Below are 16,701 nucleotides of genomic sequence, written 5' to 3' on the forward strand. Positions count from 1 at the left end.
ATTTGCAGGCTGAGAACAACAGCAGCAGTGAATACCAGTTGTGTTTGATGGATTGGTTTCCATTCTGGATATGGGATGCATAAGCAAAACACTGGCAATTTCCATTCCCGTTTTTGTTTCTGTCAGAATTCTCCAGTATCCGCACGCACAAATTACCGGTATCATAAGCATTGCAAGTCCTCGGCTGCTGTTTCCCGGTCTTAATTAAATTGCGAGGAGTTCCAATCTGAACAGGCAGCTGAGGTCTTGCAAGGCTCATCTTGCTTGTGTTAATTGCCAGTGACATTTAGTTTAGAACATTTTGGGGGGGGGGGATAAAATACCTCTCCCTGCACAGATTGGCATTTTATGTAAAAATGACCTGATCCAAGGTAAAGCAGATACCAGCGGATTAAAATGTCAAAGCAATAGAGTGAGCAAGTCATCAGTGATATAGATCAGCACAGTTTCATGAAATGGATTTGCTTCTCCTCCATTTTCTGATTTGGCATGGTAGTCATGCACACACGTCAAGCCCCACACATTTCCTTCCATCTCTCTCCCACCTCCACTTTTTTCCTTGCAGCCCCTCTATGTGGAAGGTCTCGAGAGAGAGTCTGAGAAGGAAGAGATGTTTGCCCAACGGAGTCTAAAGCGAAGGCTCTACGAGACGGAGGCCGCCCACGCTGAGACCGTGCTGGAGCTAGAGAAGACCCGGGACATGCTCATCTTACAACACCGCATCAACCGGGACTACCAGGTGAAGCAAGGAGACTGAGCTGCCCACCTGGGAGATGGAACAAAGGGGGGGGTCTTTTTGGAGAACTAGGGGTGTGTGCAGACAAGCATATTCCATATTCACTGTGTCCTCACCAGGGTCAAGCTCAGTGAAAGCTAGTTCTGTGTGTTTGCATTGAGTTGAATGTGTACAGTGCTGATTGGCTAGCGCCTGTAATGTCCTCAAGAAACTTCTCTCCACCCCACATCAGTGGAATAATTTTGCAACTTTTACATTTTTATTTAACGGGAAAGGAATTCAAAACAGCCCAAATGTGCAAGGGCACAATTCACAAAGCATCCAATGGAAAATGAGGAGATGCAACTTTTAGGTATAGAGAACTCCATTTTATTGGGCCTAACCTGTTCGAATATGGATACTTTCTGGGGACATGGCCAATTTCAGTCTTTAACAAATGTATCAATAGAATTCCTTTGCTTACATTGGTGCCTTCACACATTTTCTGCAGAAACACAAGCCTTAGTAGGGCCAGGCAAGCAAAGCAGTTTTGCTACCTTATTCCCACCCGCCCAGGAATGCTCCCCTGCCTTTCAACAGCTGCATGGCAGACAGAAATTCTGGATCTGTTTCTTGCATGATTTGTGTAGCTCTAAGAGAGCATTTGGGCACGATGCAGGGTATTTTGTGAATCAGGGATGCGCTTTGCCAAGCAGGAGGCTGAAGGAAGGCAGACATCCCTCACTAAAGCCATTTCAAAATGTCCTCCTGTGAGTTTGCTTTCTGGGGTGGAGTTATATTGTTTTGTTACATCGCACTGTATTCTATTGTAGCTTCTCAGTTTCGTTCATTCGGTACATGTGTTTCATTGGCTATTTTTTAAGCTGCTTAAGGGACTAAGCGGTATATAAATAAATAACCTAAAGCAGCTGCAAGTGGAGGAGCAGGGAAACGAGAGTCCTCCTCATCTCTCTCCCGGCTGAGTCTTGAGGCTGACTGTAGGTACTGTACTCTCTTTGGCGGGCATGCCTTGCTTCCAGGCAGAGCTGGACGGGGTGCTGCTGCAGACGGCAAGAGAGAAGCAGGAGCATGAGGAGAAGGAGCAGCAGATGGCCCGCCTTCTGGACCTGCGTGGGGCCCGCATCCGCCAACTTGAAGGTAGGCATGTGGACGGGCATACCTCCTCTCCATGCAATCTCTAGCTCCCAATCCACACCATAGATTGAAAGCACTCTTTAGATCTGCACAAGGTGGAATGTGTGCAGAGGAGGGCGAACAAGATGATCAAGGGTGTGGGAAGGAAGCCTTATAAAGGCAGTTGGGTATGTTCAGCCTGGAGAAGAGAAAGCTGGGGGTTGATACGAGAGGCACCTTCGAATACCTGCTGCAGAAGAGGGAGCAAGCTTGTTTTCTGCTGCTCCGGAGTGTAGGAATCCAACCAATGAGTTCAAATTACAAGGAGATTCCAACTAAACATTGAAAGAACTGTTCAGTGGTGGAGCGGACTCCCTCGGGAGGTGGTGGACATTCAGTGGAGGACGGATGGTCCTATGTCAGGGATGCTTGAGTTGAGATTCCTGCATTGCTGTCAGGGACCATGCTGAAGAGAGCTGCACTGAGGAGGAATGGTGGGAGCCTCCCCCTGCTCTTGCTCTACAGCCTGAAACTTCCCAGGAGCAGGAGGACAGTATAGATTTGGAACAGTGGTTTGCAGAGGGACATAGTTCAGAAGGCAGAAGCTGGGAAATACTGGATGGGGAACAGCTAGGAGAAGAGAGACTGGAAGAGAGAGGGTTAACAGATTCACAGTCTCTGGACAGCATTCACCTCCCTTCTCGAAAGTCACGAGAGCTCAGAAAGTGGCAGCACAGAAAGTACAGAGGGTACAAGCTCAGATTACAAAACATAGGTGTGATGTAGATTATAATAGGGACAGAAGGGGGTGCAATCCTTAACTGGGAGCACCGCCATTCTAGGAGATGTGTTCATTGTTCTCTTGCTATGATTATTAAAGTTTCTAACTGGTAAGAAGACTCCTATTACTTTGTTCTGCTTATCTACTGCCACGGGGGAGGAAGCCGATTCCCTGAAGCCTGACAATTGCAGGGGGTTGGCCTAGATGACCCTCGGGGTCCCTTCCGATTCTGTGGTTCTGGGAACAGGTCTTTGTGGCTCTGTCTTGTTTCCCCACCCTCCCACCCCACTCCAGCGCAGTTGAAGGACGTGGCCTACGGAACGAGGGCAGCCCCGTTTCCTCCCAGAGAGGGTGACTCATCCGTGGAAGCAGTCCCTGACCAGGCCCCACAGCTGCGTCGCGGAGAGAACCTCTTCGAGCTGCACATCTCAGGCGCGGTGCTGTCGGCCGAGGCGCTGCGTCTGCTGGGGGACCCGGAGCCCCTCACCTTTTGCACGTACTCCTTCTACGACTTCGAGACCCACTGCACGCCAGTGGTGCGTGGCTCCCGCGCCCGCTACGGCTTTACCTCTCAGTACGTGGTGCAGGCCGAGCCGTTTTTCCTGCAATACCTGCAAGGCGCCACGTCCCGCCTCGACCTCCACCTTGCCTCGGCCGTCGAACACGCCACCCTGGCCTCCTGCTGGCTGCGCTTTGGCGAGGTGCTGGGCAGCGGGGAGAAAGTGCACGCCACGGCGGTGCTCCGCGGTAAGGATTGCGCCGCTCCAACTGTGGCAGATGTTTTGGAGTCGGAAAAGACTCAAAGAAGGGCAACCAGAATGATAAAGAGCATAAGAGCCTGCCAGATCAGCCCTGTGGCCCATATATATAGTCTGGCACCCTGTTCTCAGTGTGGCCACCAAGATGCCCATGGGAAACCTGCAAACAGGATTTGAGCATGAAAGCAATTGCCCCCTGTGGGAATGTTCAGGAAGGCAGGAGAGGATATATTGTTTGTTAATATCCTTCCTAACATGCGCTAGCAAGTTCTATAACCTAGCAGAGTTTTACATTCCCCTTTCTAAACACACAGCGGATAACTGGTTGCAGGCTTGCTTAAGCCTCTTAATATTAGCTTCCTGGTAAGTTCCCTTATATCCCCCTTAAAAGAATAAACATGCCACAATCTTGCTTAAAGTATATAAAAGAAGTTTACAGAGGTATCTCGGGTTACAGACGCTTCAGGTTACAGACTCCGCTAACCCAGAAATAGTACCTCGGGTTAAGAACTTTGCTTCAGGATGAGAACAGAAATCATGCTCCGTTGGCGCGGCAGCAGCAGGAGGCCCCATTAGCTAAAATTGTGCTTCAGGTTAAGAACAGTTTTAGGATAAGAACGGACCTCTGGAACAAATTAAGTACGTAACCAGAAGTACCACTGTACTCACATCATCAGTTCACAGTTGGATCCCTGAAGGCAGACTTAATTACAAAATATATAAATGTGGATCTATCCCATATGAGGGGTTAATCCCAGTGACTGCAGACTGGCAGTCACTGGAGTTCACACAACGAAAAGACAATGGAAAAGAAGGAAGTAGGGGGAAGAGGGCTGCTTGCCTTGTGCTTTTGTTACCTGCACAGGTAAGGTCATGCCCACCTCTAGTCACATGCAAGAGGAAGTATGTCCCAGGCCAGGAGGAAACAGGAAGTTCTGACTGGCTGGACCAAACATGCCCTTGCATGTCCACTCTAGGAAAACAAGGAATGTTGTATTTGACTGCTACCTATCTATCACATCCCACACCCCCATGGTTTCCAGCAACTGGTACAGTGGTACCTCGGTTTTCGAAGGTAATCCATTCTGGAAGACCATTCAACTTCTGAAACAGTTGAAAACCGAGGTGCAAAGGGCGGCCTGCAAATTCAAGAGAGAAAATTGGGGGGGGGGGGACTCAGCAGAACCCGTTCGACTTCCGAGGAGCATTCAAAAATGGAAGCATTTACTGGGTTTTCGGCATTCATAAACCGAAACGCTCAACTTCCTAGACGTTCGAAAACCGAGGTACCACTGTATTCAGAAGCAGTGCTGCCTCTGACTGTGGCAGGAAAGCCCTCTCCTCCATGAATTGGTCTAATAATTTGAATAAGGGGATGGAACAATTCCCCTCTAAGAAAAAGTTGCAGCTTTAGGGGGGTTTTTAGTTCAGAGAAAAAGCAAGCAAGAGGTGGCATGATAGAATTTTATAAAATTATGCATGGCATGGGTTAAGTGGATAGAGAAAAGTACACGCACCCCGGCCATAACGCTAGCACTTCTGCAATGAAGCTGAATATTGGAAGATTCAGGACAGATAAATTAGGAGTACTTTTTCTCGCAGCACAAAGTTAAACGATGGAACAGAATGCAATGATGGCCACCAATTCATAGAGGATGAGGCTATCAGCAGCTATGGCTCTATTGTCGGACTTTGACAGCACACATCCCTCTCTTGTTTTCCCAAAGCAGGTTATGTTCTTACAGAACAGGGATGGAGAACCTCCTTCCCTACATCACTTAATCATCATGCTTGAGCAGCTGGTAGTCGTGGCCGAGTGGTTAAGGCGATGGACTAGAAATCCATTGGGGTCTCCCCGCGCAGGTTCGAATCCTGCCGACTACGTAATCGTGCTTTTGCTTCCGAACGAGGGAGAGTGGCTCTTGGGCTTGAATCCTGCTTCATGGTTTCCCCACATGTTCGGGGCAGCCACTGTGAGATCAGGAGGCTGGCCTAGATGGGCCATTAGCCTGATCCAGCAGACTGCTCTTAAGTTCTTGGGATGTGGGGAGTCTGTTAGGGCTGGGGGCTCCCTACCTACCCAACTCCGGCAAGCTTCTGGAGGAGGGACTGACGCCTCTCTTTTGTTATTCCCACAATCCTTACCGCAACCTCCTGCCCACACCCTGGCACCACATAACTCCAGGATCCAACGGCGAAGATTTCGGCATCCTGGAATATTGGGCGAGGCTTCGCTTTCCGATTGAGCAGATCCTGAGACTCCACCGGCAGCGAACCAAAGCCTTGGGCTACCTGTCTGCGGGGGTCCAGAACGCCATGGTGGCCCATCAGGGCTGGAGGCAGGAAGAGGAGAAGGTGAGGACAGCAGAGCGGGGGGAGCTGGTGTGTACATTGCCAAAAAGCTCCAGTGTTCTAGTCCTCATGATGATGGGCAAAACGGCAGTTATGTAAATATTTATTAATCTGAGATTGAGAGGAGAAGTGATCACCATCTTTAAATATCAGGTTTATTTTCTTCTACCCATCACTGAACAGCACCTTAAGCTTTGGAAAGGGGACGAAGGAAGCCATTTTAATGAACTTGTTACCAGTTCTTTGCAAGAATCCCAGGCCAAACCGAAGATCAAGGGACTGGAAACCAAGCTTCATGAGGAATGGTTGAGGGTACTGGGCATGTTTAGCCTGGAAAAGAGGAGATTGAGAGGGGATATGGTAGCCATCTTCAAGTATCTCACAGAGAGGATGGAGTGAGTTTGCTTTCTCCTGCTCTGGAAGGTAGGATTGAACCAATGGCTTCAAGTTACAAGAAAGCAGATTCCGACTAAACATCAGGAAGAACTTTCTGACAGTAAGCTGTTTGACAGTGGAACAGACTCCCTGGGGAGGTTGTGGACTCTCCTTCCTTGGAGGTTTTTAAGCAGAGGTTGGATGGCCGTCTGTTACAGATGCTTTAGTTGAGATTCCTGCATTGCAGGAGGTTGGACTGGATGACCCACCTCTACAATTCTGTGATTGTAATATCTGTTCCTCCATCCTCACCAAAGGCTCAAGGTGGGTAGGGACGCTGAAGAAATGAACCACAATAAGTAGATCCAAACGCATTGTGGGAGTCATCTGAAGAGCCCCAGACTCCCTACGTTGCTTTTTCACTCTTCCATCACCATCCTGAAACCTGAAGGAGCGTTGCCACCACCATCGTTCTGCCTGGACACTGAGGTCCAGCACCGAGGGCCTTCTGGCGGTTCCTTCCATGCGAGAAGTAAGGTTGCAGGGAACCAGGCAGAGGGCCTTCTCGGTAGTGGCACCCGCCCTGTGGAACGCCCTCCCACCAGATGTCAAGGAAATGAACAGCTATCTGACTTTTAGAAGACTCCTGAAGGCAGTCCTGTATCAGGAAATTGTTAATGTCTGGTGTTTTATCGTGTTTTTAATATTCTGTTGGGAACTGCCCAGAGTGGCTGGGGACAACCCAGCCAGATGGGTGGGGTATGTATGTATGTATGTATGTATGTATGTATGTATAAATTATTTAATAATAATAATAATTACCCTGCCCTCTTCCCCCCCTCCCAACAGGCCTTGGGAGCAGGCTGGAACGAGGTTTGTGTGCAAATCGAAAGCTGCTCCAGCTTGCGCAGTCGCTGGTTGGGCTCTCAGCCCAGCCCCTACGCCATGTACCGCTTCTTCACCTTCCCGGACCACGACACCATCACCATCCCTTCAAGCAACAACCCCCACTTTGGGGACGCCCAGAACTTTGCTCTGCGCATCACTCCTGAACTGCACCATTACTTGCTCCGAGACAGCCTGCAGGTTTATGTGTTCGACGACGAAGACGAGGAAGCAGGCAGCTACCTGGGAAAGGCCCAGATCCCACTGGTGCCCCTGGCACAAGGGCGCAGCGTCGCAGGTGAGATGGGCATATCTCGGGGTGGAGGGATTTATCTCGGGCTGCAGGCGCTCAATACATTTAAGGCCTGTTTCAAGCATGTGACTTCCTCACAAAGAAGCCTGGAAACTGTAGTTTTCCCCTCTCAGAGCTGCAATCCCTAACACCCTTAGCAAACTGCAGTTCCCATGATTCTTTGGGGGAAAGTTGTGTGCTTTAAATGAACTTTCTGTGTATGAAGTGGATGCAGCCACGGTTTCTCATTTCACAAAAATATTATATAAATAAATAAATAAATAAAAGTGGGGCTCAACTCATACTTTTCAAAAGATTTTATTTATGCTTTTCAAGTTTATACATTTCATTAGCTTTACAGTCAATTTAACATTTCAAAATTTGACTTCCCCCTCTTTCTGCAGTTCCTTAATTTTTTTTAAAAAAGATATCTTCTGCATATCCAAATTCATTTAACTTGCTCATTTAATTATCTACTGTAAACATATACTCTTTTGAAACTGCAGGTTATTACAATAATCCTGCTAATGTTTTTATCTGTTTACATTTTTGCAAGGAATTCCCCCCGATATAATGCATTCCTGTATGTCATTTTCACTACGATGAGCATCTTTCTACACATATTTTTTTTGGCTGCTGTAGTGGTTTTAGAGTGTTGAATTAGGACTTGGAAGACCTGTGTTCAAATCTACACTCAGCCATGAAGCTCACTGTGTGACTTCAGCCAGTCTATCTCTCAGCCTAATCGACCTCACAGGATTGTTGGGAGGATAAAACAAGGAGCAAGGGAAATCATGTATGCCACCCTCAGCTCCTTAAAGGAAAGGTGGGAGGGGGTTTTCAGTAGGTAAATAAATAAATCGGCTGTATTGTGGAAACTGCACATTTTAAAGTCATTGGTGTCAAACCTGGGTTGCATCATCGTTCAGTGTGACAAAATCATTTCAGCTGAGACCCAAACACAAACCACCTGTGTCGACTCTTCCTCCCTCCTGCAGGAGATTTTGTCCTTATGGATCCAGCAGGGAAACCCAATGGCTCCATCTGCCTACGTCTGGAGTGGAAGCTCCTTTACATGCCCCCGGAGGACTTCCGCCATCAGGCGTCCGCCGACTGGGAGCAACAGCGGCGGTCTTTAGAGCTGCAGATTGAGGAAGAGAAAGCCGAGCTGCGAAGCCGGGTATGTAAAGTCAGTGTCAAGGGTCGGACTTGGCTGCCACACTTTGCAGCCCCCTTGGCTGTCGCAGAGCAAGCGGGCCAGTAAACCACACAGTCCGAAGATAGAGTTAACTCTCGATTAGCAAAAACCCGGTCTCCACCGACTTGGCTGAGTGTCAGGCCTAGTGAGATCAGTTGAGGACAATAAAGGTCCCCACAGCTGTCTATGTCTTCTCCACTGTAGGGCTTTTCCTGTCTAAAGTCTGTTTTGGTGGCCTAATCCGGCCTCCCGGCTGGTTTAATCCGTCCCCTGTGGCAGTTTATTTCAAGAAATCCTAAAGAAAGCTCAACAACTTTGGCTGGCCCTCATGAAAGTTCACTTCATCAAATCTGGCCCTCTTTGAAAAAAGTTTGGGCACCCCTGTCCTAAGCAATCGGAGACTGTGTCTGTATGCAGCCAGTCTCCCCTCCGCTCTCTTCATGCCTCTCCTGGTTCTAGGAAATTGGAAAAGGGGAGCTTGTTGCAGAAGGAAGGGGAGACACCCATGCCTCTTCACCAGCCTGGCTCATCCCTGCTTCTTGGCCTCCCTCCTTCCCTGCTTCAGCTTTTGCCTCTGATTTTGAACTTCCCTCTGCCATAGACTCTCCCCAGAACTCACTAAGCCCTGTTATCTCTTCAGCTTCTGATGCTTCTTCCCAGCTTTTTCTCTTTGACCACTCTTTGTCGTCCTACCACCAATCCCCTGGGTCTGAGCCGTCTTCCCTTGGGGGTTCATCTGGTTCCTCCCAGCGTTCCTCTGCGTCCAACTACAGCAGATAGGTGGACCCAACTACTTCTAATTTTGTCATCACCTGCCTCCCTGCTGAGTTCCACAAGGGCAGCACTGAGAGTAGGCTTTATAGCCAGGGCCATAAATAGCTGGTTATAAGGCAGGCAGAGGGATCTGGCTGAGGGCAGACTAAGGTTGATGGGCCAGCACCCTAATGGATAAGATTCTGCTGCTTAAGGATCTTTGTAGTGGTCTCACCCTGGTTGGGCCATAAGTGTTCATCTGCAGGTGTAGGCAAACTCCAGCCCTCCAGATGTTTGGGACTACAATTCCCATCATCCCTGCCCACTGGTCCTGTTAGCTAGGGATGATGGGAATTGTAGTCCCAAACATCTGAAGGGCATGAGTTTGCCTATGCCTGATACAGCAAGGAAGAGGCTGTGTCAAGGCTTCAGGCTGCACCAGCCAAGTGGAAATACCCTTACAATCTCAGTTCCTTTTAACAAAACAAACTTATGAAAAGGCTTCCCACTGTCCTTTCTACTTCTGCCATTCAGGCTTTGCAAGTCATTTATTGTGTCAGGATGGCCGAGCGGTCTAAGGCGCTGCATTCAAGCCGCAGTCTCCTCTGGAGGCGTGGGTTCGAATCCCACTCCTGGCAAATAATTGTTTGTTTTCAAATTTTCCACACATACAAGAAGAAAGGAAAAACATCAAAAATAAAAGATGAGCTTATCTAACATTGTATATTCTTAGACTGGCATAATTATTACAGTGTACATAATAAAATTGTTGTGAAATCTAAGATAACTATATAAATACAAATATGTAAATATGATAACGTTACCAAGCATAAACGAAAAAAGATAGGGAGAGAAAGAAAAGATGAAAGGAAAAAAGAGAAAGAGAAAAGAAAGGAAAAAAAGAAAACAGCAAAACCAAAAAACTATTAAAAATAAGAGGGCTAGAAATCTACCGGGGTCTCGTCTCCCTGCACAGGCCTTCAGCTCAGTGGCAGAGCCCTCGGTATTTGGAAAAGACTCCCAAAGCATATGTCTTCACTGCCAAGCCAAAAAATAAAGTGGAACATAAAACAGTGGCATGAAAAGTTACAGGGTTTCCCTGCAGGAACCTACAGGGCATGCACTGATTGGAAACGAAGCAGTACGTCCACCTTGAACCGTTTGCAGGTAGGAACAGTACTTTTGAGTGGAAACCTGATACCATCATGTGCAGAAATAATCGTGAATGCACAATGAAAAGGATGCCTGGAGAGGACCACGGACTGGCAGTGACTCTCCAGAGCTTCAAACGAAACCTTTTCATAGCCCTAATTGCTGGGGATTACAGCTGGCGACACCCATCTCCTGCCAACAGTGTTTTGGTTTTTTAAAAATTAAATAAAACCCTGCAAGACGAGTGCTGGGAAAACTGTGTACTCATTGGCACTATACATTTAAAGCCCTCTTTTGCCACTTTCAATGCTCCTGGCTTCCCTCAAAGGATTCTGGGAGCTGTAGTTTAAGGGTGCCAATAGATGTTAGGACACCCCCACCACCAGTCCCCTCACAGAGCTGCAATACCCATAGTCGTTAAACAGTCAAACCTGCTCCCTTTCCTGCAACCTCAAAATCTACCACCTGAGTGGATCCATTGCACTTCCTTCCCTAATGGTAGGGCCTGCCCTGGCAGTGGAGAGAGAACGCCAAGCTGACCACTGGCTTCTCTCTCTTTTTTTAACAAAAAAACCCAGACAATAATTACAGATCTCTTGTGTGTCGTTGTTGCAGTAGACGAGTGGAAAGGAGCAGTAAGCGTTAAAATCAGACAAACATTTTAAGTAAAACAACGACTTGGATGATGGAGGGCATCCTGATCAAATTTGCAGATGACACCAAACTGGGAGGGGTGGCTAACACCCCAGAGGACAGGATCACACTTCAAAACGACCTTGACAGATTAGAGAACTGGGCCAAAACAAACTAGATGAATTTTAACAGGGAGAAATGTAAAGTATTGCACTTGGGCAAAAAAAATGAGAGGCACAAATACAAAATGGGTGACACCTGGCTTGAGAGCAGTACATGTGAAAAGGATCTAGAAGTCTTGGTTGACCACAAACTTGTCATGAGCCAACAGTGTGACGCGGCAGCTAAAAAAGCCAATGCAATTCTGGGCTGCATCAATAGGAGTATAGCATCTAGATCAAGGGAAGTAATAGTGCCACTGTATTCTGCTCTGGTCAGACCTCACCTGGAGTACTGTGTCCAGTTCTGGGCACCACAGTTCAAGAAGGACACTGACAAACTGGAACGTGTCCAGAGGAGGGCAACCAAAATGGTCAAAGGCCTGGAAACAATGCCTTATGAGGAACGGCTAAGGGAGCTGGGCATGTTTAGCCTGGAGAAGAGGAGGTTAAGGGGTGATATGATAGCCATGTTCAAATATATAAAAAGATGTCACATAGAGGAGGGAGAAAGGTTGTTTTCTGCTGCTCCAGAGAAGCGGACACGGAGCAATGGATCCAAACTACAAGAAAGAAGAGTCCACCTAAACATTAAGAAGAACTTCCTGACAGTAAGAGCTGTTCGACAGTGGAATTTGCTGCCAAGGAGTGTGGTGGAGTCTCCTTCTTTGGAGGTCTTTAAGCAGAGGCTTGACAACCATATGTCAGGAGTGCTCTGGTGGTGTTTCCTGCTTGGCAGGGGGTTGGACTCGATGGCCCTTGTGGTCTCTTCCAACTCTATGATTCTATGATTCTATTCTATGATTCTAACTTTCTGATACGGCCCCTCCACAAAACCCAGGATGGGCAGTTGGAGATCATGAACTCTTCGAGATAACTATTTATGAAAGTTAAGAATGGAAACCAGAGGGTACCAGATGACTTAGTTATAGGCTGGTCCCTCACTTACTTCTGGCTTCTCTTATGCCCGTTCAGGTCTCCCGAGAAAGTGGTAGTGAGCGTCTGCCTTCCAGTCTCCAAAGGAAAAAGCCACGTCTCTGTACGTCCGAGGTGGAGAAACGCATTCGGAAACATGCCAGGCCAGAAAATGGAGCCATCCAGCAGGTGAGAGATGAAGATTTTGGCCCCGAGTACACTATACATTTAAAGCACTCTTATACCACAACAGCCATGGCTTTCTCCCAAAGGATTCTGGGAGCTGTTGTTTGCTAAAGGTACTGAAAATTCTTGTTGTTGTTTAGTCGTTTAGTCGTGTCCAACTCTTCGTGACCCCATGGACCAGAGCATGCCAGGCACTCCTGTCTTCCACTGCCTCCCGCAGTTTGGTCAGACTCATGCTGGTAGCTTCGAGAACACTGTCGAACCACCTCATCCTCTGTCATCCCCTTCTCCTTGTGCCCTCCATCTTTCCCAACATCAGGGTCTTTTCCAGGGAGTCTTCTCTTCTCATGAGGTGGCCAAAGTATTGGAGCCTCAGCTTCACGATCTGTCTTTCCAGTGAGCGCTCAGGGCTGATTTCCTTAAGAATGGATCGGTTTGATCTTCTTGCAGTCCATGGGACTCTCAAGAGTCTCCTCCAGCACCATAATTCAAAAGCATCAATTCTTCAGCGATCAGCCTTCTTTATGGTTCAGCTCTCACTTCCATACATCACTACTGGGAAAACCATAGCTTTAACTATACGGACCTTTGTCGGCAATGTGATGTCTCTGCTTTTTAAGATGCTGTCCAAGTTTGTCATCACTTTTCTCCCAAGAGGCAGGTGTCGTTTAATTTTGTGACTGCTGTCACCATCTGCAGTGATCATGGAGCCCAAGAAAGTAAAATCTCTCACTGCCTCCATTTCTTCCCCTTCTATTTGCCAGGAGGTGATGGGACCAGTGGCCATGATCTTGGTTTTTTTGATGTTGAGCTTCAGACCATATTTTGCGCTCTCCTCTTTCACCCTCATTAAGAGGTTCTTTAATTCCTTCTCACTTTCTGCCATCAAAGTTGTGTCATCTGCATATCTGAGGTTGTTGATATTTCTTCCAGCAATCTTAATTCCGGCTTGGGATTCATCCAGTCCAGCCTTTTGTATGATGAATTCTGCATATAAGTTAAATAAACAGGGAGACAATGTACAGCCTTGTTGTACTCTTTTCGAACCAATTAGTTGTTCCATATCCAGTTCTAACTGTAGCTTCTTGTCCCACATAGAGATTTCTCAGGATACAGATGAGATGATCAGGCACTCCCATTTCTTTAAGAACTTGCCATAGTTTGCTGTGTTTGACACAGTCAAAGGTTTTTGCGTAGTCAATGAAGCAGAAGTAGATGTTTTTCTGGAACTCTCCAGCTTTTTCCATAATCCAGCGCATGTTTGCAATTTGGTCTCTGGTTCCTCTGCCTCTTCTAAATCCAGCTTGCACTTCTGGGAGTTCTCGGTCCACATACTGCTTAAGCCTGCCTCGTAGAATTTTAAGTATAACCTTGCTAGCGTGTGAAATGAGCGCAATTGTGCGGTAGTTGGAGCATTCTTTGGCACTGCCCTTCCCCTCTTCCTCTTGGGGCGCTACAATGCCCAGAGTGGTTTTAAAAATCAATCCCCCTTCCCTTTGCTGATGGTCACGTGTATAGCTTTGTTGTTTTTATAGTTTTTTGATGTGCATGGTGCTTAAAGTGCAAGAGAACAAGTTCTTTGCCCTTGCAATCCATAAGGTCTCATACACACTTCCACATTTAGAAGAAGCTAAATTATGGAGAATGTTCAGACCCTCCATATGAAAGCAGATTTGTATACTTGCTTCTTTAACACCAGTGTTTCTGTTAGAAGTCAGAGGAGAAGCCCGGTTGCTGTGCTGTTCTCAGACCCTGACCTCAGTGGGGCTTATGTCTGCGCAGGTGGCCCTGGAAGGAGTACGAGAGGAAGAGGAGCACAAGGTGGCAGCAACGGAAGAAGAGATGACAACCGCAAGTCGCCAGGAATCGGAAGGGAAATCAAGCCCACTGGCTGAAGCAGCCATGCTGAGTGACAATGGTACTTTCACGGAAAGCTTACAATCAGTAGCTCTCCACTTGCTGCTGGACTCCAACTCCCATCAGCCCCAGCCGGCATGGCCAATGGTCAGGGATGATGGGAGATGGAGTCTAGTAACAGCTGGAAGATGCAACATTGGCCCTTTCTGTTATGGGTGGTGTCAGGCTACTGTTGCCCCTGGAGCAATGAAACAAAATATGAGGTGTGACCAGAAAGTTTGGTGAATGGTCACAGAAATCAGACAGTGAGAAATATTCGAACATACAATCGGCACTGGTAACCCACAAAATGCTCACAGTTGTGTACGGAGATGAAGCTGCAACTTGACAGACAATGTATGACTGGTTTAAGTGTTTCCGCGAAGGGTAGCAAACCGTCGAGAATGGCAGCAAATGTCGGCAGAGTTTGTGAGTTATTGATGTGGGATTGCCGATTGTCTGTCTGAATGATGGCGGAAGAATTGCATATTCCCTGTGAAATATTGTCCCAATCTGGCCCCACCGGATTTCTTTCTTTTTCCAAAACTGAAATCTGCACTGCAAGGGCACAGATTTTCCAACATTTCACACGTCCAAGCTGCTGTGACGAGGGAACTGAAAGCAGTACGAAAAGAGGATTTCTCCAGAAGTTTCCAACAGTTCTCTGAATATTGTCAACAGTGCCTTGTATCAGAGGGGGCCTACTTTGAAGGCCTGCAAGGCATGTATGTTAGAATATTTCTCGCTGTCTGATTTCTGTGACCATTCAACTGAAGTTTCCAGTCACACCTTGTAAATATTAGAACCAAGTCTAAGATCAGTTGTGGCATAAGCTTTCCTGGACTAGGTCTCGTTTTGCCACATTGCAGGGCAGTGAGATTGTAACAGGAGTGGGGAATAAATAAGGAGGCTGTCTCTTACATAGCTGTCTCTTGAATCTTGCCTCTAGCCTCAGAGAGACCAGATACTTCCAGTGAAGCCCAGACCACAGAGAGCGATGAAGTGGTGGTGCAATCTTCCGGGCTCCAGGAGTCTCTGGGACCGGTGGGTACTGGATTTTCTAAGCTAGTAGGGCGCGTGTTGAAAACATTGACCAAATACAATTTGTGGTGGGCTTATTCAATGCTGTATGTAGTACATGGTGCTGTGGGTTAAACCACAGACCCTAGGACTTGCCGATCAGAAGGTCAGTGGTTCGAATCCCCGCAATGGGGTGAGCTCCCGTTGCTCGATCCCTGCTCCTGCCAACCTAGCAGTTCGAAAACATGTCAAAGTGCAAGTAGATAAATAGGTACTGCTCCGGTGGGAAGGTAAACGGCGTTTCCGTGCGCTGCTCTGGTTCACCAGAAGCGGCTTAGTCATGCTGGCCACATGACCCGGAAGCTGTACGCTGGCTCCCTCAGCCAAGAAAGCGAGATGAGCGCCGCAACCTCAGAGTCGGCCACGACTGGACCTAATGGTCAGGGGTCCCTTTACCTATTCAATGCTGTATGTAGTACATGGGTCATGATGTGCCAAGGGGGCCGTCCCTGGGCCCCACAGGGTCTCATGCCAACTGCTGGAACGAGGCATGACAGAAGTCTTATTTCGCCAATAGATAATACATTTTTTACACCTTAATTACAGTGCGGGAACGATTGCATTTTGACATCGGGTGATAGGTAGGTGGAGTCACACATCTGATAAACATAGCCATGTGGATGTAAAGATATGGATCTGACCCACCCGCCTTCCTGATCCAGTTCCCCATCTCTCTCTTCTCAGTGAGCATCATTCTACTCAACTGATTTGCCTCTTGGTAAGCAAAGGTTTTTGCAAAGGTTTTATTTCATTCCTATTCCTCTCCCAACTTAACCGGCAGCCTTCAGACAGGATCCGCGTGGAGGTCATCTCCCTGAGCCTCCACCCAGGTAGCCCACCCATTGCTGATGAGAACATCCAGCAGCTGTACGTGGAGTATCGCTTCCCTGGCCTGCTGCTGGAGGAAACCGAGACCCCCTTCTCTTTGCGGAAGCCCCAAGGAAACCAGGAAATCTACTTCCACTTCAGCAAAGGTGAGGAGGCGTGTGTCTGGTTCCCTTGATGCAGAAGGAAACCCATAAACTTGTAAGAGTTGGTATGGTCTACAAGGCTTCCTGCTATATTGCCAAACTTACATGCCTCTAGGCCAGGGTGAGGAATTTCAAGCCTGGGGGCCAAATGTAACCCCCCCTCCAAGCCACACCCCTTGCTGCCTCTGACTTCGCAATTCTCCTTGAGTATTTTTGCCTGGCTGGAATATGCCCTTGAACTCCCAGGCTTCTTATCTGCCGGGCTGGAGTTGAGAGAGAAGTGTGCAACTCCTGTAGCAAATGTAAAAAAAAAAAAAATCACACCTCTTGCTCCGCCCACTTTTGTATGTAGCCCCGCCCAGGACTGGATGTTGCCCTCGGGCAGAGAAAGGGTCTATACCAGTGTTTCCCAAACCTGGGCCTCCAGCTGTTTTTGGACTACAACTCCCATCATCCCTAGCCAGCAG

The 16,701-nt window shown here is 47.8% G+C and overlaps 1 protein-coding gene across 1 annotated transcript in view; it reads left to right on the top strand.

The window, feature by feature from the left end:
• RPGRIP1 (RPGR interacting protein 1) overlaps positions 1-16,701 on the top strand; it is a 43,415-nt gene that overhangs the window by 23,923 nt on the left and 2,791 nt on the right. The window contains exons 14-23 of the mRNA XM_080978817.1: positions 566-739; positions 1,756-1,873; positions 2,925-3,377; positions 5,574-5,743; positions 6,965-7,298; positions 8,291-8,472; positions 12,162-12,290; positions 14,070-14,205; positions 15,133-15,227; positions 16,045-16,237. Of these exons, the coding sequence (XP_080834943.1) occupies positions 566-739; positions 1,756-1,873; positions 2,925-3,377; positions 5,574-5,743; positions 6,965-7,298; positions 8,291-8,472; positions 12,162-12,290; positions 14,070-14,205; positions 15,133-15,227; positions 16,045-16,237 (1,984 nt within the window). The remainder of the gene's footprint in view (positions 1-565; positions 740-1,755; positions 1,874-2,924; positions 3,378-5,573; positions 5,744-6,964; positions 7,299-8,290; positions 8,473-12,161; positions 12,291-14,069; positions 14,206-15,132; positions 15,228-16,044; positions 16,238-16,701) is intronic.

Source organism: Podarcis pityusensis (genome assembly GCF_964106645.2).
Source record: "Podarcis pityusensis genome assembly, chromosome: 13".
Taxonomy (NCBI): domain Eukaryota; kingdom Metazoa; phylum Chordata; class Lepidosauria; order Squamata; family Lacertidae; genus Podarcis; species Podarcis pityusensis.